This window comes from Gopherus flavomarginatus, chromosome 1, assembly GCF_025201925.1.
Source record: "Gopherus flavomarginatus isolate rGopFla2 chromosome 1, rGopFla2.mat.asm, whole genome shotgun sequence".
Classification (NCBI taxonomy): Eukaryota; Metazoa; Chordata; order Testudines; family Testudinidae; genus Gopherus; species Gopherus flavomarginatus.
Window position 1 is genome coordinate 251910824 of NC_066617.1, and position 25224 is coordinate 251936047.

Consider the following 25224-nt stretch of genomic DNA (forward strand, 5'->3'; position numbering starts at 1 on the left):
TTATTTCCAATATTCTTACTCATTATTACTTGAGCAGCAGCATAGGAGTCAGCAAATAGCTGAAAATAAGGGATTTTGAATGGCAATCTGTTAGCGGAGAAAAGATGCAGGCCCCAGGACCGGCCTGAGACCAAATGGCACCTCAGGTGAGGATCGTCTTCAGCACCCTCTTTCCCCACCATTTGTTAAATTTTTGAATACCTGCCCTGGCCCCTGAGCCCAGTGCCCCCAAGCCCAGCACCTCAGGAGTTTGCCTGGATCACCTGCCCCTAAATCCAGTTCTTGAGTTTGTTTGTTTGCTTGCTTTTTGCTTGCTGTTTTGTTTTTTGTTTGTTTGTTTTCAGTTTGCAGAGGCTTGTAGATGGCAGTGTGCTGTGAAGGAAGCAGAGCCTTTGACCACAGCAGAGCCCTGATTAGGGGAGCCTATAAAGGCAGCCAAGCAGCCAGCCATGAGCATAGAAGCAAAGGCCCAGAAGCCAGCAAACAGAGCTGAACGCAGAAGAGTAGGAGTTTGGGTGAGGTAGTAAGTGGTGGTCTTTTTATTTTGTGTGTTGTGTGTTTTTGGGGGGGGAAATGGGGTTTGTGGGTTTTTTTGGGTTGGATTTGTTTTTGTTGTTTTCCTTGACAGAAGCTTAGGAGGGAAGGATATGATAGTGACAGAGGTAGCAGTGGTAGTGACCCAAGAAATGGAAGAGACAATGAAGATGACTGGAATGTGGAAGCTGTGTGATGTACATTATCCTGGAGAGGGTACCCAAAGAGTGCTTTGCTTGTATGAAGGGCCACCTGATAAAGCTGTTGGAAGAGAAGAGCTAAGGCTGGAGACACAGACAAAAACAATGGTTGAGTTTCAACTGGAATTCAAGAAGAGAATGAAGGGAAGGCAAGAGGAGGCTGAAGGGAAAATTCAAGATTCACAGATGCAAGCTGGATTAGAGAACTGTGAGGGTAGACTGCTGAACGAGGAAAGTGGCCAATGAAAGCATGGGACTATGAGAACCAGGCAGAGGGAAAGATCAGCTAGTGAAGGAGAAATAGAGCTCAGGAACAGGTTTGCTGAGTTGTACAATGAAGAGCACAGCAGGCTGCAACAGAAGGTGGGAGGGCAAAGAAGAAGAGAAGACCGGCTAGTCCTACAAGAAGAGGGGAACAGTAAATACAGATTGCCAGGGTTTGGAGCCCCAGAAGGATAGGGGACAACTCGCAGAAGATTGCAAGGAAGAGCAAAAAATAAGAGGACTTGCAGCCAGAAAGAACAGAATGAGGAATACCAGAGAATCACAACAATAGGGGACTCCCTATTAAGAAGAACAGACAGGCCTGTCACCAGAGATGATCTGGAAAACGGAAGGGTGTGCTGTCAGCTGGGACCTAAAACATGGGATGTGGATCTGGGGCTGAAGAGAATCCTAATGAGAGCAGGGAAGAATCCACTGTCCTTCACATGAGAACAACTGATACCACTAGAGTCTTGATGGAACGCATCAAGAGAGATTATGCCAGGCTGGGTAAGACACTTGAAGAAATGGAGTCTTGGATGATCTTGAGTGGGATTCTACCTGTCCCTAGAGGAGGAGAATGAAGGTGAGACAACAATATGACGATCAACCATTACAATGATAGCCAGGCAGTGGTGCTATAAGGAGGGCTTTGGGGTATTTGATCACTGGAAAGCATTCATGGACAGAGGACTATTCTCATGGGATGGACTCCACCTGAGTAGGGAGGGAAACAGACTTCTGGGATAGAGGTTGGCACAACTGATCAAAAGAACTTTCAAACTAGGTATCTGGAGGAGACAGCTGGGATTCATATATTCTCCACACCTGATTGTAATACTGAATGGAGGAAACTCAAGTAAGAAAGGATATAGCAATGGAGAAAGGAACAACAGAAGTAGGATAATGGACATCAAGAGGAAAGATAGTGCCGATACCAATGATATGTCAGGTAGGTGATACTGACAGTATAATGACTGTACCATGGGGGAGCTGCGTAGGGCACCAAAATGGCTAGGGATGGCCCTGTGTGCAGTGATGCAGAATTCCCCCATGAGTAATAGGGCCTAACAACAAGAATTTTTGCTATAGGCTGGGGATATATCAGTTGGAAGTGACAGCAGGAGAAAGACCTGTGTGTATTGGTTGATGTCAGGATGACTATGATCTGCCAATGTGATGTGGCTGTGAAAAAGGCTAATGAGTCCTAGGATGCATCAGGTGAGGTATTTCCAGAAGAGACAAGGAAGTGTTAATACCATTATACAAGGCACTAGTGAGACCTAATCTGGAATACTGCATGCAATTCTGGTCTCCCATGTTTAAGAAAGATTAATTCAAACTAGTGCAGAGAAGGGCTACTCGGAAGATCAGAGGAATGGAAAACCTGCCTTATGAGTGGAGACTCAAGGAGCTTGGCTTGTTCAGCCAAGCCAAATGAAAGCTGAGGGGATATATGATTGCTCTCTAAAATACAGTGGAGGGATAAATACCAGGGAGGGAGAGAAGTTAAAGTTGAGCACCAAAATTGACACAAGAACAAATGGATATAAACTGGCCATGAACAAGTTTAGACTTGTAATTAGATGAAAGTTTCTAAACATCAGAGGAGTGAAGTTCTAGAACGGCCTTCTAAGGGGAGCAGTGGGGGTAAAAATCCTAACTTGTTTCTTGATAAGTTTATGAAGGGGTTGGTATGATGAGGTTGCCTACAATGACATGTGGCCCATCTGCGACTGCTAATAGCAAACATCCTCACTGGCCAGAGAGGGGACACAAAACAGGGAGGACTCTGAGTTACTATGGAGAATTCTTTCCCAGGAGTCTGGCTAGTGGGTCTGCCTATAAGCTCAGGATCTAATTAAGCAGCAAAGAGTCCTGTGGCACCTTATAGACTACAGACGTATTGGAGCATGAGCTTTCGTGGGTGAATACCCACTTAATTGATTACCATATTCTGTGTTGGGAAGGAATTTTTCCCCAGGTCAGATTAGCAGAAACCCTATTTTGGTTTTTTTTGCCTTCCTCTGCAGCATGGGGCCTGGGTCACTTGCAGACTTAAACTGGAGTCAATGGTGGTTTCTCTGTAACTTGAAATCTTTAACTCATGATTTGAGGACTTGGCTGAGGTTCTGCGGTCTGCAATGTGCAGGATGTCAGACTAGATGATCATGATGGTCCTTTCTGATCTTACAGTCTATAAAAGTGTATAGAATCTTTATTCTTTAATAATAAACTTATTCTTGTTTTCACTATAAATACATCTAAGTGCTGGGGTTAGGTAAAGTGATGATTCTATGTTGAATCTTTAAAGCTGGTGTGTACTGTTCCTTTGGAAACAGCTGGCCTGGTAATTGTGTGTGTGTTCAGTGAGTAAAGGGCTAGACACTGCAGGGAACACTTGGAGGATGCAGTGGATGGTGGTGCCTGTCACTCCCTGCAGAGAGTGAGCAAGGCCCTCAGAGGCCTGAAAGGTAGGAAGTGCTTGTGATGCCAGAGGCTATTGGTTTCAGGGAGCTGATCCACAGCAGGCAAACACAAAACTTCTTCATGTTAAGGCCAGGTGGCAGTGAGGTGCCTCACAACCTTGGGTATCCCCAAGGAGTATCATAGTGCAGAAGCTTCAAAGAATATTTTATTGAGATGTGCCGGATATTATATGCACATGGGTTCTTCATAGATTATTATATCTATAAATTCTATATATAGCTCTGTGAGCTAGGGGATTCAATTCTGGCTCCATGGGAGAGGATCACAGATCTTCCTACAGGAACTTAAATCACTGGAGGGTATCACAGGGTAGCTGGTTTCTGTGGATGGACTAAGCCCAGATCCCCTAGACCAGAACAAGTAAACCCAATCCAGCCAGTTAAAGAGGGATGGGCTGTCCCTGGGTTTATGAAGGGTTTGTTAGTGGGGACTAGGGGAGATTGATTGAGACATGTTTTGCCCTGGGGAGGGGAGGCCCACACTGAAGTGGAGTTAGAGCCTGAGGTGGGTCCCTGGTACAAGGGGCCAGGGGCTGTGGGAAGCATCTCTGCGCCTGTTGCTCCGAAAAGAGAGCAGAGCTGGTTGAGACTGGGAAGCTGCAGGCACTGGAGTGCCAGAGACCCCTCGGAAGGGTGGCCCTGAAGCCTGGGGCAAAGGATTGAGTTAAAAGACTGATTTCTGTTTGTTTTCTATCTCTGTTAAGGAAATAAACTTCCTTGATGAAGACTGAGCATGGCAGTGCATGTTTTGGAGCTGGGGAGAAGCTGATGGGGTATTTAATGCATACATAAACAACTATGCAGAAGTAACACCCCCTGGAGGGAACTGCATATGCAAGTTTTGACCAGTTTCAAGAGGCCCAGCAGGCAAAGAATGGAGAATTGGATAAGGAAGCAGCCTGAGCCCTGAGTAGACTGGGGCAGCCGGGGGAGGGGCGGGGGTGAGAGTGAGGGAGAGTGAGGGGGCTTGGGGGACGACATGCTTCCTCACTCAATCCATGAATAGACATGAGATTTTAATCAAGAGGGCAAAACCCTGCTGGAAGGGTCTACATATAGAAGATGAGTGACACCTGGTAAGCTTGGCGTGTATGTAGACCAGGGGTCGGCAACCTCTGGCACGTAGCTCGCCAGGGTAAGCACCCTGGCAGGACGGGCCAGTTTGTTTACCTGCCACGTCAGCAGGTTCAGCCCATCACGGCTCCCACTGGCTGGAGTTCGCCGTCCCTGGCCAATGTGGGCTGCGGGAAGCGGTGCAGGCTGAGGGATATGCTAGCCACGGCTTCCCGCCACCCCCATTGGCCTGGGATGGCAAACCGCAGCCAGTGGGAGCCGTGATCGGCCGAACCTGCCGACACGGCAGGTAAACAAACTGGCCCGGCCCGCCAGGGTGCTTACCCTGGCGAGCCGCGTGCCAGAGGTTGCCGACCCCTGATGTAGACTGTTTATTCATTTATGATACATTTTCTCTGTAATGCTTTTGTCCTAAATAAATATACTGTGCTCTGTGAAAGTTGGATGATCACTGGTAAACCCTGTCAGAGCCCTGGGAGAGAGCAGAGCAGGCACTGCATAATTTCAGACTGCTGGGGTAAGTACAGTGGATTGTATTGGAATTGCAACCCTAAAACTCTGGTCTGAGGGGCAAGGAATGCAGGTTGCCACCCATAGATAGGTGATGGCTAGAGACAGCTAAACCTGGAACTGTGACACCTCACTATTCACTGGATGGTAGGGGTGTGTAAAAGGAACAGGGATGGGCTGGCTAGAAATCCAGAGCCTAAAGAATATACATTTCTTTTCACAGAACGTATTTAGTGATATGTGTATCCTATGTACCTTTTCTATGGATATGTCTACACTGCAATGTAAATCCAGGGTTAGTGGGACTCGAGTCAGCTGACCTGTGTTAGGGAACCCTGGGCTTGAGCATCTACACTGTATTTAAACTCTATCTTAAGACTTTTCTAACCTATGCTGAAACCTAGGACTCTGGGGTCCACACTGCAATGCGCATACCCAAGTAAAAGTAACTATATCCCAGAGTCCCTACTGCTCCCACCTCACCCAAATGTGTCTGCTCTACCCTAGGACTATAGCGCACTGTGAGAAAACTTTACTGTCCACCCTGCACATTACCAGGAAGCATCTTGCTTTGCAAAAGCTTGATCGATTCACTCTCCATTGCAAACCCAGGAGGTTCTGGGATAGTGGGCTTACAGATCGGTGATCAGAACAGAATGGTTTAATGCCGACCTGAGATGCTGCTGTTTGCCAAGGGAGTTAGGGTGAGGGCTTTCATTTTCAGTAGAGTGGATTGCAGATTGTTGGGATACAGAGGACTAAGGAAGTTGTCACATGGAACTGCAGGATACTTCTGGACCTGAGTCAAGCAGGGCTGTGGCTACACTGCAGAGCAATAGGGTTTGGACCCTGGGTCCCGGCTTGACTTGAGCGTGGACTTTCCAGCCCTGCAGGGTCCAGGGCCCTAGTCTGAGTTAGCTCAATCGCAGTGTCGACACAAGTGGGGTTAGCCTTGTACCTGGGCTTGCACTACAATGTAGACATACTAACACAAATTTCATAATAATGACATTCTAAATAATCTTAAGTATAGCTGGCTCTGCTGCTGAGGTCACTGGATATAATATTGTCCTGTGTCTGCACGTTTTTCATCTGTTATCATTGCATACACTTGTAATACACTCACTGCTATATCCGAGTGCTCTACAAAAATAAGAGATAAATCCACACTCCTCCTTTCCCTCAGTTTAATCAGGGTTCTTATATTGGTCATATCCTGTTGGCAGACTACCAAGAATTCCAATGTCAAGACAACTCCCTGCAGTGTTATTTCAGAATCATCTGCACTAGTAGAAAACAACTCCCTGCAGTGTTATTTCAGAATCATCTGCACTAGTAGGTGAGCTTCACATCAGACCCTAATGGTAGAAAGAGTCTTTTTTTTTTTTTTTTTTTTTAATCCTTTGGCAATACTTGAATTCTTGTTATGCCAGTACAGTCTCCTTGAACGGTACTATTCTGGCTCAGCAGCCCGATATTTCGTGGAAATGAGTCTACAAGTGTGGGCCTGCACAGGGAAGTCCATGTCCTACTGACACCGATAGACATAACCTGGGCTCTGATAGCCACAGCTTCCACACTAAGCCTAGCTAATGATTTGGGCAGACAGTGAGGTGACCAAAAATATTTAACCAGTAAGTAAGCAAAAAAAAAAAAGTAACCAGCTAATGAGCCTATGCACAGAGACAAACTACTTTAAAGGGTATTATGGGCAGGCTGCATTTCACTAAGACATAACGTGTGACAGTTTTAGCTCATTAAATCGTTATTGATCTCTCAGTTTTGTAGTAAATCCACTTTATTTGATACTCACCGTTCCTTTTCTGTAGCCGTTGCTCTCATAATTTGCTGCATCCTCAGAACTGGAACCATCCCCACTGTGGTGGAATACACATAACATATAAAGCCAATTTTAAAAACTGTTGGCTTCTTAGGTCTTTAGTATGAAAATGATCTTTACTTAGCTAGGTTATCAGACTAGGACTGACACAACCATTTGTGTAATAATAACAATTAAAAAAAAAAACCTCTCCCTCTTGCCACACCATCCCATGACTTTTAGTTTATTCATTGAGTTTCTAAATGGGTTGATCTCTCAGATCTTAATTAAAAAATCATTATGCAAATAAAATCAACAAAAAGACCATTTTAAAATGCAAAGGTGCGTGATTAGATTTTTTCAGCTTCCTGTGCCAAATTCATTATTTCACATTAATGGATGCAACTCCATTGAAACAAACACACTAAAAAAGTACACACATGTAAATAATGAAAGGGGCCCATTTTACCATCTTGATCACTTTGATTGTACATCCCATCCCTTCCTCCCCCATTTATGGTCAATTTAGATTGTAAATTGTTCGGAGTGGGAACTGGATCTTCAGCTTTGTAATACATCTGAGGTGTCCCACAAGGCTCAGCCCTAGTCCATCCTACTCAATATTTATATGAACAAATTGAGGAAGTTTGTTTGACAACATAGATTGAAATGCCAGGAATGTGCAGAAAATATGCAGCTCTACCTGTTTTACAGCCACTGTAAACAACACCATCTCCCAGCTCTCTCTGTGGTTGGCTGGCTGAAGCAGATCACAGACAAGAGAGATGTAATACTGACAGGAAGAGGGAAGCATTTTGAAGAACTTTCATAGCTTTGGGTCCTTTTGGATTCCTCAATGTTTTTGGAGCATAGTCACGGTTGTGTAAAAAGTACACTTCCACTTATGGCTGCCCAGAAGCTGTGTTAGGACTGTCCAGACCCCATGATGGTGATTCATGCATTTGTGACCTCAAGATTTGCTTACTGCAACTCATTGTGTGTAGGGAGAAAGCCACCCACCCTGAAATAACTCAAACCACAGAAAATGCAGCAGCATATCTACTTAGGGCCAGGGGCGGCTCTAGGCATTTTGCCGCCCCAAGCACGGTGGCTTGCCTGCGGAGGGTCCGCTGGTCCCGCGGATTTGTCGGACCTCCCGCAGGCACTCCTGCGGGAGGTCCACCGAGCCGCGGGACCAACGGAACCTCTGCAGGCATGCCGCCGAAGGCAGCCTGCCTGCCGCCCTTGCGGTGACCAGCAGAGCGCCCCCCGTGCCTTGCGCCCCAAGCACATGCTTGACGTTGTTGCAGGGGGGGCAACAGTTGGGGTTCGTTTGCCCGGTGTGCGTATCCCCAGTGACCACACCGGAGTGGAGAAGCAAGTTTATTTGATTTCAAATAAGGCACAGGGAGATATCAATCTCAAATCCTGCACGAATCACTATCCGTTGCCATGTCTTATATACCTTACTTGTTTACAAAGATGTTCACAGGTGCTACAATTCATCATTTACAATTCATTAACTATCGGATCTTTTAATTAACTATATCCTTAACCCATACTACTGACCCCCCCCCTTTGATCGATTACATCTTGTACCATAAACAAAAGAACAAAAGAAAATGATAAATGATTACATATACTCATGCTAGCTAGCAGGCCTGAGAATGTAAACTTCTGACCCCACGCCATATTGCCAGTCACTTGGAGCTTTTCTCCCCCCCCCCCAACAATCCCCCCTTTGAGAATACTCAAAGGCCTTCCGTTGAGTTTTCTCATATTCATTACTTAGAACAAGGTTGAAAGGTAGGCCACCTGATGTTGGCAGCGAGACTGCCCTAAGGGGGTACATTTCTGTTGGCTGATGGAGAGCAGAAAGACAACTTTTACAGCAAGGCACTTCTATTTGCAGACCACAGCAGAAGAGCAAACCAATTGCTATCACCACTAGCAGGGAGGTAAAAATGCTTTTGAGCCACCCAAACCAATTACCAAAACCCCATGAACTGCACCAATCATTGTCACTATTTTGCGTTATGTGAGTGACAATGTCACGCAACTTAGCCAGTCTATTTTCAATATTTTGGCTGTGATCAGAAAGGTTAAAGCAACAGAGACCCTTAAATTCCTCACAGCCATGATTATGCCTTAAGAGGAGGTAGTCTATTGCAGCGCGATTTTGGAGTACCCCTTCTCGGACCCCTGTGAGTTCCGAGGCCAAGTCAGAGATTAAAGTGGAAGTTAGGTTAAAGGACTTGGCGAGGGCACAGGCCACTTTAGCAAGCTGGAGTTCTGCATCTAAGGCCAGGCCTGGGACTCCGACCAATGAAGTAGCAAGGGCTATGGCCTGAGATTTAGACACCAAATTTACCTTAGAATCACAGGTTTCGTCCAGAAGCAGGCCACGCCGAGCCCTCCGGGCTCGGGAAGGTCCAGGTGTCTTTAAAACTAGAGCATGACCAGGTACAACCCCCATGGTTAATCGTCCGAGAGAACAAGGGCCTCCCGAACTGTTAGCTGGGACATAGGTAAATGTGATTAGTCCGCAGAGCAAAAACCACCCACGGGGAAGGTATAAGTGTGCATAAAAATAAGAAGTCGGGGTTGGGGAAACAGAACAATTCATCTCATGGTTGGTTAAATTAGTAACAACCTTCTGTGCCCATACAATAGTAAAACAGGAAGTAACATTTGAGGACACGGCCATTAGCCTAATCTGAAAACGATGCTGGTTTGTATAGGGCTTAGGACTTGAGATAGAACCAAACTGAGACAGATGCCCAGCTGTCAATTTAATATTGAAACCAGCAAGTTCAGTATATTTGTGAATTTCTTGCAAGGGCATAGCCACCCCCACAAAACAAGTAGTAAATACAGACCCTAAAGTGTAACCACTCCCTACACAAAAGTGGGAAGAATTAGAGGCTGTGACAGCTAAAAGAGCCCACCAGTTATTTTCCAGGGAGCGGAAGGATAAAGGGGCCAGCTGTCCAGAAACAGTAAACACCCATACAAGTATTAAAAACATGGCCAAATTAGAGTTATTTGCGTTTAAATAATAACTTGAGTCCCAAATCTTCCGATGCTCCGGTCCCAGTAGGCTGAACCGTCCACTGCTGGGGGTCTGGATTCTGCAGTGGAGGTACAGCTTTTAGTCGGGAGTAGTGAATCCAGCTTTTGTGTCCCTCTACTTTAGCTGCCGTGTCGGACACCAGTAAGACGAGATAGGGTCCTTTCCACTTTTCCAGGAGGTGTTCGTCCTTCCAGGTACAGACGAGAACGAAGTCACCAGGCTGTAGGGAATGGACAGGTGCATCCAAAGGGAGTGGCTGAGAGTCCTTAACGTACGGTTGCCTGGAGACATACTTCTAGTCCCACTGCTGCTATTAATAAATCATCAACGTACTGCAGGAGAAGGACTTTGTTCTCATTTTCCCATTCTTCCAAGTCCCGAGATAAAGCTTGACCGAAGAGAGTGGGGGAGTTCTTAAATCCTTGTACCAGCACCGTCCAACACAGCTGCCTTTTATTCCTGTTTGCGTCTTCCCATTCGAAGAAGAAAATTTCCTGGGACTGGGGGTCCACCGAAATCGTGAAGAAGGCATCCTTTAAATCAAGAACTGAGAAACATGAATACTGTCCTCCCACAGAGGCTAGCAGCAGGTGGGGAACGGTCAGAGAAAAGCGATTGCAGCAGTAGTGAGGTCTCAGCCTATGCATAAAAATACCTGGCAGTCATCCCAGTCAGGTTTATGACTAACCAGACAGCCTTCAAAAACTGAGATAAATCAGGAGGGGTTGGTTGAGAATTCACCTGCCTGCGCTTTGAAAGCTGCTAGATCCACAGGATTAAAAGGAACATGAGAGTACACCTGCATAGTGGTTACGTCCTGAGTAGCCGTAGCATTACGAGCGATTCAGGTTTCAATAATTAAAGGGTACAAACCTGTGGAGGGCTCAATTGGCGGGGCTGAGGGGACTTTGTCACCATACGGTGGGGGTGCTGTGGCCGAATGTGACCCCGCTCCTGCTATTACAGTAAATAATGAGTTTTGAACATTTTCACAACTTTTTCCTAAGCCTGTTGGAATCAAATTACACTGCTTCAAAACATCTGTTCTGTTCCATAATGACATAAATATCTGACCATACATATGCTCATTCCATTTACCAGTTCGCTGACAAAATAAAAGAAGTTGGAGGATCGTATTATAATTAATCGAACCCTCCGGTGGCCACCGTTCCTGATCCTCCAGCTGATATTGAGGCCAGTCTATTGTACAATATCTTTTTAGTTTATCTTTAGTTAGTGGATCCATTCCAAAGATTTTCCAATTACCCAGAATGCATTCTAAAGGCGTGCACGCTACCTTATCCTGTGACTGTCCCTGTCCCATTTCCTTACAGGGAGACCCTGTGTGTCCGCAGGTTCCTAACAGGTGACAGATTAAACCTTTTAACTTATATCCTACCTTATCCCCGAGACCGGTTCCTCACCGTCGCTTGGGACCAAAGCTTCTCCACCTTCTGGGGCGTTGCACCGTTGTGCCTCCCAGGGTCGACTGTACCAGACTTCGCCGAGGCCCCCGCTGAAAGCACCGGTGCGCGCTGGGCATCAGCGACTGTCACAAGCCGTCGGCCACCGGAGAGGTCCGGGCAAGGCTAATTTTCAGCCTCAGACCTCCTGGCTGGCTCGCCAAAGCTGCTGCAGGGGGGGCAACAGTTGGGGTTCGTTTGCCCAGTGTGCGTATCCCCAATGACCACACCGGAGTGGAGAAGCAAGTTTATTTGATTTCAAATAAGGCACAGGAAGATATCAATCTCAAATCCTGCACGAATCACTATCCGTTGCCATGTCTTATATACCTTACTTGTTTACAAAGATGTTCACAGGTGCTACAATTCATCATTTACAATTCATTAACTACCGGATCTTTTAATTAACTATATCCTTAACCCATACTACTGACCCCCCCCCTTTGATCGATTACATCTTGTACCATAAACAAAAGAACAAAAGAAAATGATAAATGATTACATATACTCATGCTAGCTAGCAGGCCTGAGAATGTAAACTTCTGACCCCACGCCATATTGCCAGTCACTTGGAGCTTTTCTCCCCACCCCCAACAGCATGCTGGGGCCTGGAGCTGCCCCTGCTTAGGGCATATTAGTCACTCACTACATAGACTATACCAATTTACTACGTCATTATAGCTGTGCCAGCATAGCCCCGTAGTGTAGCTGCAGCCTACTTTGATGGAAGGGTTTTTCTGTCAGTTTAGGAAAACTCCTCCCCGAACAAAATTATCTGAGGGATGGTCTACAATGGGAACTTACATCAGAATATCTAAGTCTCTTGGGCATATGAAAAATCCACACCCTTAAAGTAGCGTTGCCAATTTTGGTTGGACACATTCCTGGAGGTTTCATCACATAACAATCTTAATTAAATATTAATCTTTAATTACTGGAGCCTCCAGGTCAATCTTGGATTGGCAACTCTACCTGAGAGACATAGCTATGCCACTATAACCCTTGGAGTAGACAGCATTAGGTCAACAGAGGAATTCTTCCATTGACCTAGCTACCATCTCCTGAGGAAGTGGATTACCTACAACAAGAGGAGCCCCCTCCCATCGGCCTAGGTAGTGTATACTGAAGCGGTAGAGCAGCAGCTGCAGCTGTGCCACTGTAGTGCAGTGGATGGCACTCGACCTTTCCAGACCACTTCCAGGAGTCTAATTTGTCTTGCGTACCCCCAAGTTATACCTCACTTTAAAAAACCATTTGCTTACAAAATCAGGCATAAAAATATAAAAGTGTCACAGCACACTATTCGTGCTAAATTGCTTACTTTCTCATGTTCACTATATAATTATAAAATAAATTAATTGGGATATAAATATTGTACTTACATTTCAGTGCATAGTTCATAGAGCAGTATAGAGTCATTGTACGAAATTTTAGTTTCTACTGACTTCGCTAGTGATTTTTATGTAGCCTATTGTAAAACTAGGCAAATATCTAGATGAGTTGATGTACCCCCTGGAAGACCTCTGTGTACCCCAGGGCTATGCGTACCCCTGGTTGAGAACCGCTGCTGTAGTGGTTTAAGTATAAACAGACCCTAAGGCCTTGGCTACAATGGAGAGTTGCAGCGCTGCTGGTGGCTTTACAGCGCTGCAACTTAGTCACTGACCACACTTGCAAGGCACATACAGCGCTGTATCTCCCTGGATACAGCGCTGCCTGTACTCCTCCTCTGCCTGGGGAATAACGACTGCAGCGCTGGTGATACAGCGCTGCTCCACCAGTGTGGCCACCAAAAGCACTGTTATTGGCCTCCAGAGGTATTCGGAGGTATCCCAGAATGCCTGCTCAGCCACTCTGCTCATCAGTTCAAACTCTACTGCCCTGGCCTCAGGTGATGCGCCCTTTAAATGCCCCGGGAATTTTAAAAATCCCCTTCCTGTTTGCTCAGCCAGATGTGGAGTGTAATCAGTGAATCTTTCCAGGTGACCATGCCTCCCTGCACCAAACGAGCCCCAGCATGGAGCAATGGCAAGCTGCTGGACCTCATCAGTGTTTGGGGGTAGGAAGCTGTGCAGTCCCAGCTGCGCTCCAGCTGTAGGCATTACAATACCTATGGGCAGATATCAAGGGCCATGCTGGAAAGGGGTCATGACCGGGACATGGTACAGTGCAGGATTAAAGTGAAGGAGTTGTGGAGTGCCTATTGCAAAGCCCGTGAGGGAAACTGCCGCTCCGGTGCTGCCACCAAGACCTGCCGTTTTTACAAAGAGCTGGACGCGATACTTGGGGGTGACCCCACCTCCACTCTGAGAACCACGATGGACACTTCAGAGCGGGGGGGGGGAGGGAGGTGGAGGCGGAGGAGTGGGGGGGAGGAGGAAACTGAGAGTGAGGGTACTGGGGTGGGAGGAGACATCCCGGAGTCCCTGGAGGCATGCAGCCAGGAGCTCTTCTCAAGCCAGGAGGAAGGCAGCCAGTCGCAGTAGCCGGTACTTGGTGAAGGACAAGCAGAGGAGCGGGTTCCCGGTAAGCGGCTTTTATTTTCAGGATGGAAATGTTTCGGGAGAGGAGGGAGGGTTAGGGCTGCATGCACGCATGCCTAGATGTGGAACAGCCCATTGATGTGGTGTATCACGTTGCGGTAATCGGCCTCGGTAATCTCTTCAAAAGTTTCAGCCAGAGCATGGGCAATGCACTTGCGCAAGTTTATAGGGAGAGCTACTGCGGTCCTTGTCCCAGTCAGGCTAACGCGTCCGCGCCACTGTGCTGCGAGGGCTGGGGGGAACATTCCTGCACACAGGCAAGCTGCATAGGGGCCAGGGCAGAATCCGCATTGCTGTAGAAGTGTCTCCCGCTCTTCCCAGGTGACCCGCAGCAGCGAAATATCTTCCAGGATTAACTCCTGTGGGAAATGTTGGGAGAGTGCTCAGTGTAGGTGTCCCCTGCAGCTGTTTGCTTTCCCCAATGCACAGAAACCCCAGCACAGCCCTGAAGCAATCAGTCCCCCTTACTCACCATTTCGGGGCTCCTGTGGGTTATGTGCACTCTGTTTGGGATGGGAAAATTATGCTAAAGTGAAGACTGTGAACTCCTTCACTGTGTGGGTATAACTGTCTGAGATATAAACAATGCTGCCTCTGTTAACTGTTGCCTTTTTTTCCTTCCACCAGCGACCTTGAGTTCTCAGCTGCCTGTGTTAACAGCAGCTCAAAGACTCCAAAACCTGCGGAAGAAGCCGCGAAAAAGCAAAGACGACCTGCTGCAAGCAGTTATGGACCACTCTGCCAGAGAGAATAAAAAACTGCAGGACTGGAGGGAAAGGGGAAGCAGGATCTGCCAGAGAAACATAGCAGCCGGGAAGAAAAGCACAAAGCAGCTGATAAGCATCCTGGCGCGCCAAATGGACTGTATCCAGGCGCTCGTAGCCATGCTGGCAGAGCACTACTGCACCGCCCCCCCCCCCACCGTCCCAAAGCTCTTTCCCTTGTGCCCTAATGTCAGCTCCAAAACCCATTCCCCAGCATCCAGGTTCCTACCTCCACCAGCTGCCTCCAACGCCTGTACGTTCACCAACCAGCCCTGAGAACTACGACCCTTACCCTCTGCACTCAACCCCCAGCACCATGCAGTATAGGCATCCTGAATTGCACCAGTCATTGCACAGCACTCCAGACAGGACATATTCAAACCTGTGACTGTACAGTTCCCCACCACACCCGCCTGCCTTTTAGGTTTCCAAAATGTTGTGTGTCTGTCAATAAAGTTATTTTCTTTTCAATAAATGAATTCTTGGCTTTGAAAACAGTCTTTATTATTGCAGAAAGTCAAAGATACCTTAGCCCAGGAAAGAAACAGGCACTGCAAATCAGCTTAGGAAAAACAGATTCCTACTAACATTGTAACCACTGCACTTCACTCCCGTGCAAGGCACCAAACATTACTGTTGGTTTTCAGCCTCAAATTCCTCCCTCAAGGCATCCCTGATCCTTGAAGCCCTGTGCTGGACCTGTCTAGTAGCCCTGCTCTCTGGCTGTGCAAATTCAGCCTCCAGGCATTGAACCTTAGAGGTCCATGCCTGACTGAATGTTTCACTCTTCCCTTCACAAATATTATGGAGGGTACAGCACGCGGATATAACCGCAGGGATGCTGCTTTCCCCCAAGTCTAGCTTCCCATACAGAGATCTCCAGAGCCCTTTTAAATGGCCAAAAGCACATTCCATAGTCATTCGGCACCAGCTTAGCCTGTAGTTGAACCTGTCCTTGCTCCTGTCAAGCTTCCCTGTATACGGTTTCATGAGCCAAGGCATTAATGGGTAAGCGGGGTCTCCAAGGATCACAATGGGCATTTCAACATCCCCTACTGTGATCTTCCGGTCTGGGAAAAAAGTCCCTGCCTGCAGCTTCCTGAACAGGCCAATGTTCCGAAAGATGTTTACATCATGCACCTTTCCAGGCCAGTCTGTGTTAATGTCAATGAAACGCCCACGGTGATCCACAAGCACCTGGAGAACCATGGAGAAATACCCCTTGCAATTAACATACTCGTATGCTAGGTGGGGTGGTGCCAGAATAGGAATATGCATCCCATCTATCGCCCCTCCACAGTTAGGGAAACCCATTTGTGCAAAGCCATCCACAATGTCCTGCACATTCCCCAAAGTCATGGTTCTTCTTAGCAGGATGCGATTAATGGCCCTGCAAACTTGCATCAAAATGACTCCAACGGTCGACTTTCCCACTCCAAACTGGTTCCCGACCGATCGGTAGCTGCCTGGAGTTGCCAGCTTCCAGACTGCAATAGCCACCCACTTCTCCACCAGCAGGGCAGCTCTCAATCTCGAGTCCTTGCGCCGCAGGGTGCGGGCGAGCTCAGCACACAGTACCATGAAAGTGGCTTTTCTCATCCAAAAGTTCCTCAGCCACTGCTCGTCATCCCAGACTTCCATGATGATGTGATCCTACCACTCAGTGCTTGTTTCCCGAGCCCAAAAGCGGCGTTCCACGGTGCTGAGCATTTCCATGAAAGCCACAAGCAATGTCGTGTTGTACGCGACTCGCAATCATCGTCGGACTCCTCATCACTTTGGAGCTTAAGGAATAGCTCAACTGCCAAACGTGATGTGCTGGCGACACTCGTCAGTAAAGTCCTCAGCAGTTCTGGCTCCATTTCCCACAGAAATCGCGCTGCACAGAAACCGTTGGGAGAGTCACAATGGCGCCAAACGTGGATGGAAAAACAGGGACTGCGGGGATGCAAAGCGATGCATCACGGGGCGTTGGGACACGAAGCAGAATGACCCACACCCTTCCGTCCCCTTCCCACAACCCACAGCGCCAAAATGGGAGGGGGTGCTCTATGGGATAGCTGCCCATAATGCACCACTCCCAACAGTGCTGCAAATGTGGCCACACTGCAGCGCTGGTAGCTGTCAGTGTGGCCACACTCCAGCGCTTTCCCTACACAGCTATATGAAGACAGCTGTAACTCCCAGCGCTGCAGACCTCCAAGTGTAGCCAAGGCCTCAGTTGACAGAAGCACTCTTTTTTCAAAGCCCTGCCTGATATAAATATGCTGAATCAACTTTTCAGTGTAGATCAGGCCTTAAAAACACAGGTCCCTGAAAACACATTATCACCCTGCTGTCTGCACTGGCTTCTCATTAAGAACAGAAGCCAATTCAAGGTCTCTGTTCTGATATTTAAAACCATCTATGGTTTTAAAACCACCCATGGTTTTAAAGGTGGATCTAGCCACCTGAGAGATCACCGCTCCCTCTGCCACTATGATTTGCCATGAAAACTCCATTCTTCTGGAAAAATGAAATTGTTGATCAGTGACCATTATGGGCCATGACCGTAACACTATGTATGTTCAATAATATGCTTAATGCCTTAATGCCAACACTATCCCAGAATCCAGAGCTTTTTAAGCTGGTGAGTGAAGAAATGAAGAAACTTAGAACTAGAAGTATTTCCTGTCATTTATTTTGTTAATTTTGCAGATTTCTAAAATATGTAAAAAAAAAAAAAAAAAAGTATTTTCAGTTCCTGCTCTGAGAAGGTAACCAACTGTATCTTGTGCTGCTGCTACTATGGCAACACATATCAGCTGTGCTCTCGCTCAACAGGCTGGCTGGCATAGCTTACTTGTTCTTGTGCTGCCCCACTTCATTATGGCCAGTCAGGCAACATGCGAGTGTGAGAGCTGCTGCTGCCTAGAAACAGACAAGTGGCAGCACTCTCTCTCCACTCAACAGCCAGATGAAAGCTCAAAGATAATTAAGTGTAAACACCATCTGATCTCTGCCATGGAAAAATTAACATATATGTGACTCTACTGTTAGCAACTATTATTTTTATTTATCCAGTACCCAAAAGTGTGATAGGCATCACATGGGACAGAGAACGAGACAAGTTCCTGCCCTAATGCACTTACCATCTAAATAAGTTCAAGATGCAAGTGAAAAGGAAAGAAAGAAAAGGAAGTGGTAGAGGAAGGGGAGGATGAGTAACAACAAGATCATCTGATATTTATTCATTCCTGTTAATGTGTTTTGGTGGAGAATTGGGGGGCAACTGCAGTTGAAATGGAAAAGAAATTGTGAGGAAGGGACAATGCCATAGGCTTGAAAAAGGGGAAGAGGAAGACTGAAGGAAAAGGAGGAAGAAGAGGGTGGCAGGTAAAAGAGAGGCAGATGAAACAGAGCCTTTTCAGAGGCCTCTCTCAGACTCCTTCCAGTTGGAGGAGCAATATAAACACTTTTATAGAAAGAGTATTAAGATTAGATTCCATAGCAGATTCAAGATTAATTTCCACTATTATGAAGAAAATGTTAAGATCTTCTTCTATGTTAATTTATTAATTAATCACACCAGATTCTGGAAATCTCCAACTCCAGTCTTTTATATTTTGATATTTTTATTATATATTTTGCCAAAAAAATTAAATTATTAAAAAATGATGAAATGTTCGTGAAGGTTTCTGGAGGGTTTGGGGGTTACAAATAGCAATAAAGTTTGTTGAAATTTTTGGATTTTTTGAAAATGTTGATGTAATTTTTTTTAAGTGAAATATTTCACCAGTTTTTAATAGCTTTAATTAGACCCCATATGTAAGATGATGGTGATTTCAGAAAGTAATGGACTCAATGGGGAGGCCTGTGAAAGTGTGTTAATACTATTAAGACAAGCATGATCACACTGTTTGCTGTATTTCTCTTTGTTATAACCAGGAAGAGGAGTTTATTTTATTTATTTAGATTTATAAAACTCAAAATATCTCTCTTGAAACTGGAAAGAGGTCACTACATTGTCATTTTGATAGCAGCCCTCTTTCTGGAGCATGTCTCTTGATCACCAGGGTGACCAAAGGAGAGACTGTTTTTCAGGGGCTAAGGATATCCTTGGCAGGGAGATGAAAAAGGAAGAGGGGGCCCCACTGTCACTGTAATGACACAAAGTTTCCAACAGGTAGCCTCCAGCAGAACACCTAGATCTGCAGGTCTTGAGGTCCAATCTCAGCTGCTTGTTTTAGGGGCGAGGAACAAACCGCAGGTAAACCAGAGACAAACGCTGCTGGCGCAGGTGCTGCGGCACTGTTACACAGCAACGCCCCCTTGTGGCTAAGCCAAGCCCAGCAACAGAGGCAGTGCCAGTTGGATGTGATTTCTTCAACAGAAAGAAGCTAAGGAGTACAGTGACTAGAACTGTTACTTCTTTTCCTGGAGAACAAGGGAGCTGCAGACGGAGACACCTATTTGCCACATTCCTAGACAGGAACCAGGAGGCGAGCTCCCCATGATGGCAGTTCTAAACCCATGTCTATAGGTAGCTATGGATACTATTTGAATTTTGGACTCTCTAAGAACAATTTGTTTATTCACTGAATAAGTATTTGTTAGTTGATCAGCTACAGAGCTTGATCCTCCACCCCATTCCACCAGTTTTATGCCAGCATCACTCCACTGACTTCAATACGGTTACACTGCTGTAAAACTTGTGTAACAGGGTGCACAATCAAAGTGATGGGGTCTAATTTTTGATTCCCTTGCAGCTCATATAGTCATTTATAGTATTATAAGTATGTATATGGCTCCCATTACCATAGTATCTGAGCACCTCACAGTCATTAATGCATGTATCCTCGCAACACCCCTGTGAGAAAGGGAAGTGATATTATCTCCATTTTACAGATAGGGAATGAAGGCACAGAGAGACTATAGGTACATCTGCAAAGAGCAACCAAAGAAAAAGAAAAGAAACCCATGGCAGTGAGTCTCAGAGCTTGGGTAAACTGTGCTGCAGGGATATATAGCCATGTAGACATTTAGGCTTGGGCTGGAGTCTGGGCTCTGAGACCATCCCCGCGGCGGATTTCAGAGCCCAGGCTCTGGCCTGAGCCCAAATAGCTATATGGCTATTTTTAGCCCCAGAGCACAAGGCCCAGTCAGTTGACCTGGACTCACACTGCAGGATTGTTTTGTTTTCTGTTTGTTGCAGTGTAAACATACCCTAAATGGCCATTTGCCCAAGGTTATGCAGGAAGACAGTGGAGAAGCAGAGAATTTAACCCAGGTCTCTTTAGTCACAGCCTAGCACCCTATCTGCTGATACATCCTACCCTTCCTGTAGGAAGTGAATGAGAAATGGGTGCAAATACTGTTAATGAGTGAACTTTGATTTCGTAGCATTTTATATCCACTTTGCACAGGCATGAAAGTGCAAGTCAGTGGAGAATCAGCCAGACAGTTGCTTATTTAAACTATTAACCTGATCCTGGAAATAATAGCAGGCATAGGGCTTACTGCCATGAGTACTCAGGACTACTCATGGTAGAGAACTGTGGATTGGATCCTGCTCCTATTGCAGTCGATGACAAAACTTCCATTGACTTCGGTGGGACAGAATCAAGCCCTTTGCCCATAAACAAGAGTCTGCAGGAGTGACTTACATTGTACCATATTTTTAGACTAAACATGAAAAATAAAACAATTTGTTCTCTTTTGTTGTATGCATTTTCTCACAGTTGCACCCTTTTTGTGGCTGTCTTTTTAACTCTCTAAAACTGTAATATAAAGGAAACCAAAACAAAGTAGGCCTTTTCAAAGTAAAGACTATCCCTCATTAATTTGAATGGTAAGAAACAGAAAACAAAGAACTGCAAATAGAATACATTTCAATAAATCCCAAATACTGTAGGTGCAAATACATTGTTTAAATTGTTAGGATTAGCAATCAAGATGCACTAGCCTGATTAAATAAGTGTTCACACCACTGGTGCTGACCACTTATATTTTTCTCTTATTTAGTTTCTCAGCATTTTTAAGCTCTTGTTTTAGTTTTGTTAGAGATTTTTGTGCACTTAAGAGCCATCTGTTGAAAATGTCAAGTGCATGGAAGTGTAATTTTGTGTTCAATTAGGTATGCAACTGCCACTTTTAAAAAAGGGAGCCTCCGTATTAATGACATGCATTATTATAGGAAAATGCAATTCTGCTATGAATTTTCAGTAGGCAATGAAGTGGATTTTAAAGAAAATTGTATTAATGCACCTTTTATCATTAAGAACATTTAAAACCAAACCTGTGATTTTTTTTTTCAGCCAGAAGATAGCAATAATGAGCATAGAAGGAAGAGCTCTTCTTGATATGTATTCCATCGTAGTGATACCTAAAAAAATACAAAATGTTATGGATTGACAAGTATACAGTTTGCAACACCAAGTCATCACTGAATTCACATCTATATTCTGCAAGCAGCTCGTACTTCTTTTGAAATAAGAAAACAATAGGTGGAAACCTGTATTTATTTTTTAAATTGTTTAAATCTTATTTTGTCTAATATTTGATAAGCACATAATTTTGACAAACTTTAAAAAAAATAACTTTACAATCACTTTTTAAAACAACGTTGGTAATTTAATAATAAAATGCTTGTTTTTTTAAAAAACTATCAACCCTAGAGCAGTGTGGGGAATGCAGTCAACCAATGTAGCAGAAGCACAGAGTCTAGGGCAGGATCCTCACTGAAGTCAAAGAAGCTACTTCAGTGGAGTTGAACTAATTTATGCCAACAGAGGATCTGGCCTCCATTGTCCAGCCATGGCAGATTAAAAGCACTTCAAGTTAAAGATACCACCTGTCCAGTTGCTGCCTGAGGAATTCAATCTCTTGTTTTTTTAAATCCCCCCTAAGCACTGGCACCTCTTGTTGATACTGGGGTGGTGTGGAACCACTGTTCACACTGCTCTCACGCCACTGTACAGCTTCTGAAGTACCATTTCCATACTGGTTTTTTGCCTGATACATATTGGACAGTAAACAATACTTAGTGGGCCCAATTCTGACCATAAAAACAACGAGGAGTTCGGTGGCACCTAAAGACTAACAGATTTATTTGGACATAAGCTTTCGTGGGTAAGAAACCCACTTCTTCTGATGCATGGAGAGAAAATTACAGATGCAAGCATGATTAGTGTCAGTATAATAATGCCTGCATCTGTAATTTTCATTCCATGCATCTGAAGAAGTGAGTTTTTTTACCCATGAAAGCTTATGCCCAAATATATCTGTTTGTCTTTAAGGTGCCACCGGACTCCTTGTTGTTTTTGTGGATACAGACTAACACGGCTACCCCCTGAATTCTGACCATAATAAGCCAGTAGAGATTTCCCCTTTGCTCAGAGTTACTCTCTCATAGAGTTTAAGGCCAGAAGGGACCACTAGATCATTTAGTCTGATCTTCTGTATAGCACAGGCCACCAACCCACCCAGCAACCGCACACTAACCCAATAACCAAAATGAAACCCCATGGGCAGTGGGTATAATAGGCCAAGGAAAGCTCTGGCTTCCCTGGCTGGAGCCATTGCCACAGGATGCTGGACTGAGGCTGCTTGGGCCAGCTGGCCATCTGGGGCTGGCCCGGGAGTAGGACCAGTCTGGGGCTCCTCAGGTGGTGGGGGAGGAGGGAGCTCAAGGTTCCAGCCAGCCCAGGACTTCTCCCACCGCAGGAATGGAGGGGCGGGGGGGGGGAAGGGCTCAGGGCTCCTGCCGTGGGGGATAGGGCTTCATGTGGAAGGGGCAGGGCATATGGCTAGCCTCCCCAAAGGGGAGGTCCATCCGGCGCCCATGACAAAACCAACATATTACAAGCCACAGGAAACTAGTCTATTATGTGCCACAAGCAGAGAATAGGAGAGAACATGGTGCACCAGTGCCTAGGGCCCCACAATATCAGGGGAAATGACTGATATACCCAGATGGTCCTGGCAAATGTCTCATACCCACAGGCTGCAGAAGAAAACAAAAATCCTCCAAGATGACTGTCAATCTGACCTGGAGGGAAATTCCTTCCTGATCCCAAGTATGATGATCAGTTAGACCCTGAGCATATTAGCAAGCACCAGCCAGCCAAGCACCTGAGAAAGAATGCTCTGTGCTACTTTAGACCCTGGCCCTCCATGCATTGTGTCCCATCTCCAGATGCTTCAGTGGAAGAAGATTAAAAAAACCCCAAATCCTCCTAGGTATACTAGGGGTGGGGAGAGAGGAACTCCCTTCCTAACCTCTGCTGATGGCTGGCTAAAATCCTGAAGCATGTGCTTTAGGAACATAGGACTTAAACCAGAAGTGAGTTCCAGAGCTCCTGAACCCAATCCTCACCATCAGAAATGACCCTGTCATACAAATGCACTCATAAATTTATCCAGCTCTTTCTTAAAACTAATTAAGTGGTCTGCCCCCACAACTCCTACTGGTAGGCTGTTCCAGAACCTCACCCTTCTGATGGTTAGAAACTGTCTTCTAATTTCCAGCCTGAATTTGTTCATGGCCAGTTTCTACTCATGCCAACATTGTCCTTTTGCTTAAATAGCTTTTCATCCTCTCTAGTATTTAATCCCCTGATGTATTTATAGAGAGCAATCATATCCTCCCTCAGCCTTCCTTTTGCTAAACAAGCTGAGCTCGTCCAGTCTAGTCTCATACAATAGATCTTCCATTCCCCTATTATCCTAGTAGCTCTTCTCTTCACCTGTTCTAGATTAAATTAATCTTTCTTGAACATGAGTGACCAGAATTGTACACAATTTTCCAAGTGAGGTCTTATCAGCACCTTGTGCAATGGCATTACTACTTCTCTACCTCTACTGGAAATGCCTTGCCTAATTCATCCTAGGATCACATTTTCCATTTGCCTTTTTTACAGCTGCATGACATTGATGGCTCATTGTCATCCTGTGATCAACCCACACACCCAGGTCTTTCTCTTCCTCTGTTGATTTCAACTAAAAGCTCCCAGCTTATAGCAGAAATTCTTATTATTAAACCTTAAGTGAATGACCTAGCACTTGGTACTATTGAATTTCATCCCATTTCTGTTATTTGAGTCTTCAAGATCATCTAGATTTTCCTGTATGTTTCAATCCTCCTACATATTGATGTTGCCTCCCACCTAGTATAATCAGATTTCACTAGCACACTCTTACTTTTCATATTTAATAAAAAGATTGGATAAGATTGGTTCAAGACTGATCCTTGAGAACTCCATGAGTAACTTCCCTCCAGTCTGATAATTCACCTTTCAGCACAACACAATGCTTTCTCCAGTTTATCCAATTCCTTATCCGCCTGACTGTGTTTGTACTGAGCCACATCATCCCTAATTTAACTAATAATTTTCCATGTGGTATTGTGTCAAATGCTTTACTGAAGTCCAAATATATTAGACCTGCTGCATTTTCCTTACCCTCCCCCTCCTTCAAAAAAAATACAGTATTTTCTCAAAGAAGGAAATCAGGTTACTCTGGCATGATCTTTCTTTGGTAAACCCATGTTGCATTGCACTCCCTTTACCATTTACCTCTATAAATTTCATTATTCGTCTCTTCACAATTTGTTCTAAAATCTTGCATACCAATGAGGTCAGACTAAAATTGCCCAGATCACATTTTTTCTCCTTTATTAAAAATAGGTATAATGTTAGCTATTCTCTAGTCATATGGTACTACCCTCAAACAGATAGATTTATTAAAAATTCTTGGTGCAATAATAGTAATCCCCTGTGCTAGTTCCTTCAATATTCTGCGGCAGAAATAATCCGGTCCCCCTGATTTGAGTGCATGCCATAAACCCAGTGTAGGCAGTTTGTGTACCAGCCATCTCTAATCCCAGGTTAGGGGATGTGTCAGACAGGGTGCGTGGGTTTATTTCAGAGCTTCACTGAGCTGATCCTATGCTGGTGTAAAGAACCTAGTTTGCTCTAGCATCAGCCATGTGTATCAGTCAAAAATCTAATGTGAGAATAGCACTGCAGTAATTGGAAGTGATGGGGCCAGGCTGATGCAGAAGATTTGTTAGAAGATCAAAGTAAATATATGCCACTCTCAGAATCAATATTTTAATTGCAGTCCTTTCATCTTTATTAAGCAAAATGCTCATGCAATCAACATACCTGAAGGCCTTAAAAATCTTTTTTTTTCTTCCGTTCAGCAGTTATGAATTTGGACATTAAAACAATGGATTAAAAGTCAATGGGCCTCAATTCTCTCCATGCTCTGTATAGGTGTGGCGGAGGGGTAAATCCATCAGGGAGCCAGTAACAGTTTATAACAGTTCCATTATGAGCCAGACTGTGAAGGGTCACTCAATGGGTGTGCAGGGACAGAAGAGACTCCCTATCTTTAGGGCCTCTTGCATAGGGCTGGCCAAAATAAGAGCCCTTGGGCTTACCTGATCACAAGAATCCCTGAGACACGGTGCCTCTAGAGCGCCTTAGTAGGGTCGTGAGCTTCTGCACT

General features: G+C 45.3%; 1 protein-coding gene across 1 annotated transcript in view; it reads right to left on the reverse strand.

The window, feature by feature from the left end:
- Window positions 1-25224, reverse strand: part of RFX8 (regulatory factor X8) — a 56706-nt gene that overhangs the window by 23925 nt on the left and 7557 nt on the right. Inside the window, exons 4-5 of the mRNA XM_050922192.1 lie at window positions 21011-21097; window positions 6885-6948 (exon numbers count right to left, since the gene is read on the reverse strand). Of these exons, the coding sequence (XP_050778149.1) occupies window positions 6885-6948; window positions 21011-21097 (151 nt within the window). The remainder of the gene's footprint in view (window positions 1-6884; window positions 6949-21010; window positions 21098-25224) is intronic.